Source organism: Phyllopteryx taeniolatus, chromosome 12, assembly GCF_024500385.1.
Source record: "Phyllopteryx taeniolatus isolate TA_2022b chromosome 12, UOR_Ptae_1.2, whole genome shotgun sequence".
NCBI lineage: Eukaryota > Metazoa > Chordata > Actinopteri > Syngnathiformes > Syngnathidae > Phyllopteryx > Phyllopteryx taeniolatus.
In genome coordinates, this window is record NC_084513.1 from 10068260 (window position 1) to 10080906 (window position 12647).

Consider the following 12647-nt stretch of genomic DNA (forward strand, 5'->3'; position numbering starts at 1 on the left):
GGTGAAAGAAGGGAGTTTATTCTTTCATTTAGTAGAATTGGTGCATATCAGTCTTTAAAAAAAAAATTCTAAACTAAGAAATAATTAATAAGTAGGAATCAGGACGCTCATTTACTAAAAAGGTAAATATTATAAACAGTGTTAACACTTATTATGTAAAGTTAGATAATAAATTACATCATGTAGTCAAGTGTTTATACATAAAATTACCTCATATTTATTTACATGTGGAATGCGCCTTTAAAACGACAGAACTACCACTTGATGTCACATCCGACGAAATAAGCCCCAATTCTAACAAGTGTTGACTGTTAACACGTACAAAAATATTTATTTGAGTTATTGATATAGAACATTTATTTATACTACTAGTGAGTGACGGCAAACAGGAGAGTGATGTTACGAGTGTGTTAAAGGCAGTAAAAAGACATTCGTCTGAATACAACTTAGACAGCATAAATGTCCATCTTTACCTTCGTTTCCAACGTGCCCCCATCGCAGAGAAACCTTCGGTGGACTCGGTGAAGCTTCCTGAAGAACTTGATCAGGAGATGCCGTGCTAGCTTAGCCCGCACCGGCAGCGCCATGTTGGGATTCGGCAGGGGGGGTTTGACGTCACGCCACAGCTAGTACGGTGGCTTCGCGAGGACGAAAAGACTTTGAGAGAAGTGTAAATTGGATAACTTGGTAGGACGAATTTTAGCGATATTAATATTATATGATTATCTAAGGGCAAATAACTCTGTTATTGTGTTACAAAATGAAAATCCAACAACATTTGTGTATCCACCCAGGGCTATTTTAATAGCATCAGTGGAAGTGGAGAGGTGTGTTGAAGGTTGAAAGGGTGGTGTAAAATAAAAAAATAGAGCTGTGTTAATGTGAAAATGAAGATAAAGTGTTCTTAATGGAGAAAAAACGTGCTGAGACGTTCTTAAGGTGGAAATAAAGGTGGAGAGGCATGGTTCAGGCAAAAATTAAGACAGAAGGATGTGTCTAAGGTGGAAATAAGGGTAGCTAGGTGCATTTAAGGTGGAATGGAAAGCGGCAAGGTGTGTTCAAGGTGTAAAAAAAAAAAGAAAAGGTGAGCCATTTCTAAGGTGGAAATAAAGGTAGCGATGTGTGTTTAAGGTGGACATGAAGGTTGTAAGGAGTTTAAAGTTGAAATAAAAGTGAAGAGACTAATTTCCAGAGGTGGGACAAAGTCATTGCTTTGCAATGCTCAAGTCGAGACAGGCAAGTCCCGAGTCAAGTCTCAAGTCGAAACATTCAAGTCCTGAGTCAAGTCGCAAGTCCTACACTTTGAGTTTTGAGTCCTTTCGAATCACTTACCAACAAAATAAAAATATATTTTAATATACACTATATATATATATATATATATATATTAAAATCCATATCTATTTATAATAAAAACAAAAGATAAACAAGTGGCGGCACGGCTGCCTGACTGGTTAGAGCGTCTGCCTCACAGTTCTGAGGACCGGGGTTCAATCCCCGCCCCCGCCTGTGTGGAGTTTGCATGTTCTCCCCGTGCCTGCGTGGGTCCCACATCCCAAAAACTTGCATGGTAGGTTAATTAACAACTCTAAATTGCCCGTAGGTGTGCATGTGAGTGCGAATGGTTGTTTGTTTGTATGTGCCCTGCGATTGGCCGGCAACCAGTTCAGGGTGTACCCCGCCTCCTGCCCGGTGATAGCTGAGCCGCTTCTCCACCCTAGTGAGGAGAAGCGGCTCAGAAAATGGATGGATGGATGGATGGATGGATAAACAAGTGCATTGAACCTTTATAAGAAGACTCGGGGACTGATCAAAATCTTTGCACCTTCAAAGCCAATCATCAAAGGAGGGGGCTTACTTTATTGCCCCTTCAAAACCGATTGATAGTAGGTTTTCAATTATTTTATGTTAATGCTATGCTATGACTTTGAACCCCAGTCCCCAGAATTGTGAGACAGATGTGCTAACCAGTCGACCACTGTGCCAGCATGTAAGACATTAATTTAAAAAAAGAGGAACATAAGTTTGTCATCTTGTTTATAAAGTACAATTTTATGCAACTATGGTATCTCAGATAGAACACTAGGGAGCTCTATGTAAAAATATTACGTCAAAACCTCGCGAAGAAGAATGTAGTTTTATGTCGAATAGATGCTAGCTGTGTGCTGATTGATAAAGGTAAATAAAGTCAATAAAAAAGAAATAGGGTACAAGACTGATTCTTGAGAACACTACACTGACTAAACCAGACTGTAATGTACAGGAAGCCCAGATAGCGCATGGCCGGCCTGCCGTGTAACTATTTGCGTGATCACTCTGATAGACATGATCAAATTAAGTAGTTTTTTCATTGTGGAAATAGAGCAGTATATATAATGGAAATAAAGCTGGACAGGTGCGTTTAAGGTGAAAATAAGGGTAAAGACATATTTTTCAGGTGGAAATAAAGATACATGGGAAAAAAATTCCATTTAATTTATTTAATTTGAACATGTACATTGGTTGCAAATGAATCAAATGTGTTAAACTATCAGATATTTGATCATTGCCATGGAAAATAGTGGAACATTATGTCAGTTTATCACATTTGAATCATGTGCAACCGAATATTAAGTGATCTTTTAAAGACAGATGTGTTTAAGGTGGAACTTAAGTTTCACAGGTGTGTTTGAGGTGGAAATAAACGTGGCGAGATGGAGATAACAGTAAATAGGTGGACATTAAGGTAGAGTTGTGTAACTGTAAATGTGGTGAGTAGTTCTTAAGGTGGAATTAAAGGCGTCGAGGTGTTTCCAGGAGGCCATACTAATTGCTGTGTCTGGGCCCCGACGGGGCTCCCTTCACTTTCCCATGACCGCTGAGCTCTTTTCCATGCGTGGCCGTCATATATTATTATTACACATATCGACTATATTAGCGATTAGTCGGCACACGGGGGTCAGGTTACACGACACCATGTTTGCGGGGCAGCCTGGCACTACCTGAGAGCTTTCATGTCAGCAACATCTGCTGCATCTGGTTGCATTTGCCGCACAAAATGGGAGACCGTCATTCCATATTCATTATTGGTTCCCGAGGCAATGGAGCCGCATGGTTGGCTGTTGCATTCTCTCATACTGCTGCTGCTGTGTGTGTGTATGTGTGTGTGTGTGTGTGCGTGTGTGCGGGTGTGTGCGTGCACGCGCGCGTGTGTATACCTTCAGCTCCTGTTTCCTGGCCACCCACCAGACATAGACACACACACACATACACTATAGTGGATCCAGTAAGAAATTCCTTGACTTGACTCAAGGCAAAGTTCTTTGCAATGAGGTGGAAAAAATGCGGAATAATAATGAAACAGAAGAGATCGCTCCAGTTACAAGTAATGAAGTAGTGGAATTTTTAAAATGTGAATTTAATGCTAATAAAATAACATGACATGCAAATGAATGTGATTAAATACATGGAAATTATTTATTATTATTTATTATCATAAAGTTCAGTAATTTTTTTAATTATGAAAATACCAGATAGAACCTAAATATTAGAGCCAATAAACAGCATGAGTGCCCAACAAAAACATCTTGAGATTGCTAAAACAAACTAACAAAATGTATTTATTATCTTTATTCATTCTTATTGATCTATTATTATTATTATTATTAAATACAGAAATATTGTATTTTTATAAATATTTTGGACTAACAAAATACTATTAAATACAAAATGTATATTTATTTTGAATAATGAATGGTAAATAAATAGAAATACTGTACAGCCTTTTTGTAAATGTTTTGTATGATTGAAATACAAATAAAAAGAGAAATACTGAATTTTAAATATAATAAAATGATTTTTTTAAATAATAATTTTTTTTTTCTAATTTTTGGAAAATGTTTAGTTTAATTGTCAATAAATATTTTCAAAAATGTTGTATTTATGTATGTATAAGAAAATAATTCTGCAAAATATATTTTTTTCCTAAATATTTAAATACAATAAAATACAAACTACAATATTTTATCTTTTATTTTGTCAAAGATGAATATTTTATAACTGTATTTAATTATAATCAAATACAAAATACTTAAAAAAATATTAGATGTATTATACTTATGATTATATGTATGATAAAACACATACTAATATGTATTTATGTAAACGTTGAGTATGAAAATTCCTTTAAATACTAATATTTTCTGCCAGAGCCAAACCAGGGTATTAGTTTTTTCAAAACCAAAATGTTTAGTATTAGAAGCCTGATTAAAAAAAGTTTCAGCCATGTCTTAACGAGAGCACACAGTCCATCGAATTTAGAGTGAGGAAGTTTGGCGTCAAAGCGTTCAACGTGTCCGTCAGTCCCAGAGAAGAAAAGTTTGACTCGAGGAGAGCGAGAGGCCGAGCGAGCCAGCGACGAGTGAAAGCGTCAAAACGCTCTCAGCAATAACATATAATACAACAAGCTCATTTGTCTTGCTCTGACTTCGCCTCCTCGTCACCATCTGACACTTCATTAGGTACACCCACACCATCCAATACAAAATACACAAGGCTCCATTCGTACATTTGCAAAGGTTTTTCCCCACAGGAAATAATGTCACGTCAATTCACAAGGGTATAAACTTTTAATAAGTGTTCAGGCAGTGTTTTACATCAAATTTGAACATTCCCAACTGTCAAACAAAGGAAAAGTCAGCTTACCACTGATCACTGGGTGTGGCGCTGCTACTCGCCACTGCTGAAATTTACCCGCATTCGGCGGGTTGTCGGGTGTTAATGCCAAGCCCTGTGTATATTATATTTAGAAATAAATCTCAGAATTCACTTTACAGGGTCTTCAATGTGGTGAGGTCTTTTTTAAAGGTGGAACTGAAGATGAAGAGTTGTAATGTAATGTAATGTTTAATGTAATGTAGAAGGATGTTTCAGGTGGGAAAAAGGTGGACAGGTGTGTTTAACGTAGAAATAAAGGTAAGGCAGTTGTTTTTTTTAAGGTGGAGAGACATGTTATAGGTGGCTATGAAGAGCAAAAGGTTTGCTTAAGGTGGAAAAGGAGAATGAGAGGCATATTTCACTGATTCAGTGATGACTGAGAGTTAACTGTTAGTTGTATGCCTCATGAATGATTGTTGTACTTGTATTGAACTGGGAGCTGTCAACTGAACTGCCCGTATGAAATCAAGTTTTCTGAAATTCAGTCTGTTAAAGGTGGAGAGATGTGTTTCAGACGTAAATGAAGCCGGATATTAAGGTTGAGCTGTATCGTGAAGGTGGACTTGAAGGTGGAGAAGTATTTTTAGGGTGGAAAAACAGGTGTAAGTTTGCCTTTATGACAGAGATTTGGAATTGGAATTCCAAATTATACGAGTTGAGGGGTGTTGGTCTTTAGCGGCATGTTTATTATGGTGGTTGTAATTTTTTTGGTGGTGCAGTCCACCTGTCATAATAACGCCACCCTTTCTTCTGTGGGGGGGAGCAAGGTGCTGAGTGAGGGCTCAAATGTGTCAATGTGTGTGCGTTTGTGTGTGTGTGGCGTGTGGATGTTGATGCTGAAAGATAGCCGACATTGAAGGCCTTCAGTGTGCACACAGGACGGCCGGACGCCACCCAAGTGGATGATGGATAGACGGATGGACAGACAGACAGACATGGACGGACAACCAGTTGGGGTTGACACTCGACATCTGTGCTTATGCTTGGCCATCGATTTGGTGATCGATAATTTTTTTTTTAATTCACACAAAAAGTCACATAAAAATACAAAATAAATGAATGCGTGTGTGTGTGTCTGTGTGTGTTTTACTGCATCTGTGTGCGTGAGTACTTCCCTAAGGGCGACCGGTTTCAGCGCCTTGTCTCATTTCCTGTTGTGGTGTCGACAGCAGCTGAAGTGTGTGTGTGTGTGTGCGTGTGTGTGTGTGTGTGTCAATTGAAGTGAATGGCAGAAACGGACAAGTTCAACCAAGATCATGTACGATTATTCCCTGTTTGAAATCAATGTTTTACATCAAGTACACGAAATATTTTGGACTTACTGTGTTTTGATTGACAATAGAACCACTGACGATTAAAGTGGCCTAACTCCATTCTTGTCATTTGGAAGTTAAGTACAGAAATGAAGAGAGAGAAAAGGCATATCTTTCAGATGATCAAATTCAAAGTTTACTTCCTTTTTTACATATTGGGAGCAGTGCATTAATGTACTCAGCACTTTTCCTGATCATCAGTTTAACACTGGGCTAATATTCCAGAAAGTGACGTTCAGAGATTGATAAAAGACTCGGTAAGTAAATAGTGCTTTAACTTGGGCACCAGTGCATCTGCCTGTTAGTATAAGTGAGTTTTATTTATCAACCTTCATGAAATATCAATAGATGTGATGGATGTTTCGACTTGGACCACTATTGCACTAAGCTTTGATTTTTTGTCTCCCCTCATCCCAGTTTCTTTCTTTTCTTTCAGACGATGCTGACCGAGATCCGTGAATCTGAAAATGCTGACAGTATCTCAGTTATGGATAAAAGTGCAAGCAGTATGAGCCAAGTCCAATATCATTATACTGTATTTGTCGTAATGCCCCAAATTTAAGGAAAACCGCAATTCCTGTAAAAGCAAATATCCAGAAGTCATCATTGCCATACAAATCATCAAGATATAAGATTTGATAGCAGCGATGAAACTTTAAATCACTCTCTCCCCTGCGGAACGACAGGACTTAGCCCACTCTAGTTCTCACTGGCTCAATTTGTGTTTAAAATGAAATTGAAGGTGGAAAAGTGTGTTAAGGCCCTTAGAGAAAATGGAGAGATGGTTTAAAGGTTGAAATAAGGTTGGAGATGTGTTTTTAGGGAGAAAAAGAAGGTGGAGAAGATCTATTTTAAAGTGGAGGAGATGGTGACGAGGTACAGTATGTTTAAGGTGGAAATAAAGATAGCATGATGTTTATAAGTTGAAACGAGAGGCAACGAAGCACTTTTAAGGTGGATACAATGATACAAAGATGTGTTTGCGTTAGAAATAAAAGTGGAGAGAAGTTTTTAAGGTGGTAATAAAGGTGACGAGGTGTGTTTAATAGTGGAAATAAAGGTGTTGAGACATTTATAAGGTATAAATACAGATAAAGAGAAAATGGAGATATGTTTATAAGGGGGAAGGAAAAGAGAAGTGCCTTTAAGGTGGAAATAATGATGGAAAGGTGTGTTTAATTTAGAAATAAAGGTGGAGAAAAGTTTTTAAGGTGGCACTAAAGTTGCAAGGTGTGTTGAATGAGGAAATAAATGTGGAGAGAAATTTTTAAGGTGGAAATACCGGTAAAGAGGTGTGGTTGGCTAGTTTAGATACCCACCAATGGGTGTACAGCAAAGCATAATAAAGCCAACTTCATCGTTGCGTTATGCGTGTCCCTGAGTCTTGACAAAATGTCAAATATGTGTGAATAATGGATGTATAGTAAATACAAACTGTGCGTGAGAGAAGCTTCATCTTTTCATGTCCTCGTGTGTGCGTGCATGTTTGCGTGTGCGTGTGTGTGTGTGTGGAGAGCACCTAATCAGAACCAGACTCGCAATCCATCAACAAACCCTCCGTCCGAACATGACACACACGAGAGACACGAGAGGATGGAGACTTTCTCTTCTGCTCGTTAGTCAACCTGACAGACTCCTGCGGCCCCTGTGAACAATTTAGGACTGTCTAACACACACACACGCACCCGCACATGCAAACACACAATTTGTACTAAAAGTGTTATCATGTTTTAAAAAAATAATAACTGCATTTTCATGTCCAAACACAGCATTTTAAGGCAATATAATATTTTTTTTGTTGTCTAATATAGCCTTTTTGTGCGAAAATCTAGAGTTTGGATGGCAACATTTTGTAATTCTATGGGAAAATACCACTTTCCCTATCATTTTTGTCACAATAAATTGTGTCTTAAGTTTAAAAGACCGCATTTGTATGCCAATTTACAACTTTTTGTAGGGCACATTTTGTATTTTTGTGCACAAATAATGCAGTGTTCTGGCAAAGATAAAATACAACTTTTTAACACATATTGTACAAAATTATATTTACAGTATGTGACGAAACCATTTCCTGGCCTTTTTGTGGTCTACTATTGCCTTTTTGTGAGCAAATTTAGTGTTTTAATGGCAAAATGTTGCATTTGCATTTGTGTGGGTAACTAGCAGTTGAATGCAAACTTTGCATATATTTAATTGTTTTTTTAGGGCAAAGTATAGCATTTTTGTGCCCGAAAATATCTTTTTCTTGTCAACAGTTGTATTTTTGTGAACAAATATTGCACTTTTGTGACAAAGTAGAGCATTTTTGCACCCAAAATAACTAAAATGAGATTTACACATATCTTTAATCATATGTTACATTATATTACCAAACAATTTCTTGACCCTTTTGTGTGTTTTAATGGCAAAATGTTGCTTTTCTGTGAGAAAGTAGCATTTTCCTTTGCCATTTTTTGGAACAAAATGCAACTTTTTGTGGTCTATTATTGCATTTTGTTGGAAAAGATTTTTTTTTAAAATGTGCATATGTATAACATTACTGTGCCAAAATACAACTTTTTGTGGTCAGCTGTTGCATTTTTGTGAACAAATATTGTAGTTTTGTGACAAAGTAAATGATTTTTGTACCGAATACAAATTAACAGCACAATTCAATGATCTTTTTGTGGTCTAATGTTGTGCACAAATATGTTTTATTGACAATATGTCACATTTTTGTGGAAAACAACCATTTTCCTTTTCCATTTCAGGGACAAAATACAGCGTTTTGTGTTAAATTATAACCTTTTTGAATCTATAGTAGATATTTTAATTGTGCGGCAAAGTATAGCATTTTTGCGCCAACAGAGAAATTTTAACCATGTATATTGCAATGTTGTAGCATTTATGGGCTCAAACATAATCACTGTGTGCATTGCAATGCAATTGCAGCTTTTCTGGTCTATTGAAGCCTTTTTTTTTGCGAGAAAATATTGTTTTAATGGCAATATGTGGCATTTATGTGGGGAAAGTACCACTTTGCAGGACAATACATAGAGTTTTTACGGGAAATTATAGCAATTTTGCATGGAAAATATCACTTTTTCTGGTCAAATGTTGTATTTTGTGTACAGAAATGTCCCGTTTTTGGCAAATGATATGCTTTTCTGTGGCAAAGAATATACACCTCTGCTCCAATCATGTTTGTAGTTCATTACAAAGGTGAACTTTTTTTTACCATGTAGTAAAGATACTCTGATTTTTCTTTGAGGAGCACCTGACACCTGAGAGGCAGCTGTTTCGGTACAGGCACGTCATTTGGTTTACGTGACACATTCTTGATTTATGTAACACAATAGGCAGAGTAGCACCGTGTCGAGAAGAAAGACTTTCCAGACTTTATACACAGAGAGAGAGAAAAAAGACATCATGTTTGGATTTAACACCACCTCCCTGGAATGTTCACAATTCTTTCTCCAAATATGAATGTACAGTACAGTGGAACCTCCAATTTTCAACACAATCCATTGTGGGGCCTCAGAATTGAAATCATTTATCCCGTAGGAAATAATTCTCAAACCGCGGCTATCGTAAAAGCTCTAGTAAGTGTACAAGCAATGTTTTAGCGTAACATTTTAACACTCTTAACTGTCATACAAATGGAAAAATAACTTACTGTCACTGATAATATTCAATTGTTGGGGGGAAAAATCACTCTGGTGTACGTGAAAGTGGAAATTAAGGTGGATAGTGTGTTTAAGGTGGAAATAAAGGTAGAGAGGCTACTATAAAGTACAAATAATGTTGGAGCTGTGTATTTAAAAGTACAAAAAGGTGGAGTGGTGTGTTTGAGTGGAAATAAAAGTGGAGAGGTTATATAGTAGAAATAAAGGTGGAGGGATGTAGTTAAGGTATAAACAAAGGTGGAGATGTGTGGGTAAGGTGGAAAAACAGGATAACAGGTGTGTAAAGGAAGGAAATAAGGGTCGAAAGGTTACACTCGTACAATAGATTTACAAAGCAAAACAAGCCTTAAAGACATTTTCTTGTAATTCTTGTAGTATTAGTACATTTATTCTTGTGACATTTATACTTTTGTTCCTGTAATATATTTTGTTATTTTATTCCAGCAATTTTTATATGTTTTCCCCTTGTAATAGTTTTATTTTTTATGGCAGAAGTTGTACTCTTTTCTTGTGATATTTGTACTTTTTTCTTAGTACTTTTACTCTGTTTTATTAAAATATTTTTTTATTGTAATATTTGGGCTTTTCTAAAAAATGTTTTTACTTTATTCTCGTAAAATATTTTTTTCTTTTAATATGTGCACTTTTTGTTGTAATATTTGTATTTTATTGTTGTGATATTTATGTTGTATACTTGTAATATGTGTACTTTATTCTAGTAATATAAGTACTTTTTTCTTGTTATATTACAATTTCTTTTCTAGTAGTATTTGTACTATTAAAATTAAAATTGCTCATCAAATTATACCGATTTTTCTGGTAATTTTTGGACTTGATTCTGTCCATATTTCAACTTTATTATTTTATTTTACTCACTGAAGAATGAATGCAACCTTTTTCTTGGAATTAGATTTTTTTTCTTTCTTCTGGTCATCTTATGGCTGTTTCCCATGAAAGGATATCCCCTTTTCATAGGGTAGCTTTACCGCTTTCGAATCTTTTGACTCTGTCTTATCAGCTAAATCAGGTAACCAAAATATTGGCGACAGCTCTCAATCTGATCTAAACAACAAAAACAATAATATTGTTAAATACTGTATACATTGCATTAGCTGTTGTATTGGAGGTGATTCGATTTTGACACAGAGAGCATACATGGTTCCATTTAATAAAGATGATGCAATGCTGGGTAGATTAAAAAAAACCTCTTTGATGTTGATGCAGATGTCCGCTTTAATGATGAGACATTTTATAAGCTCCAAATATGCCAACTGGTATCAGGACAGAAACACTTAAAAAGTGGGCGAGTCACGTCTGCTGCGCCGTTCTCACGCGTTCCCAAGTGTGCGTACGTGTGTGTGTAATAGACGCGTAATATGTGCTCCAATGTCTCGCCGCTGCTGTCAGCACGTCGGAAATCAGCCACTTTCAACGGTGGATAACTTTATTCAAGTCGCTCAGCTGGAACGAGACAGCATTCAGGCTTCTGAACAGATAAAGGCCGACTTAAATAAATTAAATAAAGCTATGCGTCTGTCCGCATAGTCATTGAACGCATCGAAAATCAACAGGCACATGTTCCTGACTCCGCTCCTTCGTGTACATATCCAGTAACATTATTCCTCTTTGCCTGATTGCCATTTGCAGTGCATTATTTAGTCTATTTTAGTATAGTTTTTATATTATTAAAAAATCAAGCCATTCTCTCCACTATCAAATGCTGTGACGTGTCAGCTGCATGCGCTGAAACCACGCCCCGTTCAGATGTCAACTGTCATTCACTTCCACAACCTGGAAAAATAATTGCTATTTCATCTAGCATCTTTCTTATGCCTACAAATAACTACACGTTTGAGCAGCTAACATATATCCACCTCCGGTGGTTGGAAGCTATCCCACAGAGTCGTTGTGGGGCTTTTCCATGCCGCGACAACGAGGCACTCTAAACCGCCACGCCAGTTGTTATGTTAACAGTGATTCTTGGAATGTATACCTTATTTAGCTGTCCCATTTATTGTTGATTCATGTTTTTTTTTGTTTTTGTTTGTTTTGTTTTTAAATGTAACCATTACTTTATGTAGTGTGTGAAAGAATGACTTCTTGGTCAATTCCTCTACCAGACTGTCCCCAACAGGGCGTGACCTGTTAAAAGATAATAAGAACAAAATACACATTAGCAATAACGCCGTGGGGCACGTCAACTTAATAATTATTCATTAAGACCTTCAGACCGTCACTTATCGTATTTGCTGCTATCGAAACAGTAAGTTGCACATACTGTATAGCTATAGAAAAACAAAACTACAAAGTGTTGGTTTCTTATTGCTTTGGTTAAAGTATCAAGTCTTTTCATGTCAATGGGTTCAATTCCAAGTGAAGTCATGAGTTTCCAGTCTTTTAACATATCGTCAAGTCGAGTCTTAAGTCTGAAAAATCTGAAAAAGTGAAATGGTAAAAAACAGTTTAACATATCTCCTCAATCATACTACAGAGTTCTCAATCTTTGCACGTTTTCAGTTGCCCTTCAAATTCTCTTCAAATATGTACAATGTGTTTAGAAACAAATGTTTGAATTCACTTTACAGGTTCTTTAATTTTGGCACGATGGGCTAGTGGTAAGCACAGCTGACTCACAGTTCTGAGGTCATGGGTTCAAATCCGGCCTGCAGCCTCCCTGTCTGGTGTTGGCATGTTCCCCCAGTGCCTGCATGGGTTTTCTCCAGCTATTCCGGTTCCCTCCCACATTCCAGAAACATCCATGGTAGGTGAATCGAAGACAAATTTCTGTTGGTGTGAATGGGAGTGTGAAAGGTTTTTTGTCTATATGTGCCCTGTGATTGGTTGGCGACTTGTTCTGAGTGTACGTCGCCTCTCGCCCAAAGTCAACTGAGATATGCTCCAGCACAACTGTGACCCTAATGAGGATCAGCGCTGTAGAAAATGGATGGGTAGGTGGTTCTTTCATTTGTCCAAA

The 12647-nt window shown here is 37.0% G+C and overlaps 1 protein-coding gene across 1 annotated transcript in view; it reads right to left on the reverse strand.

Annotated features, from left to right (window-relative positions):
* The window catches only part of wars2 (tryptophanyl tRNA synthetase 2, mitochondrial), a 40991-nt gene extending 40359 nt beyond the window's left edge, over window positions 1–632 (reverse strand). Inside the window, exon 1 of the mRNA XM_061791871.1 lies at window positions 474–632. Within this exon, the coding sequence (XP_061647855.1) occupies window positions 474–587 (114 nt within the window). The 5' untranslated portion in view covers window positions 588–632. The remainder of the gene's footprint in view (window positions 1–473) is intronic.
* Between the last annotated feature and the right edge of the window lie 12015 nt (window positions 633–12647).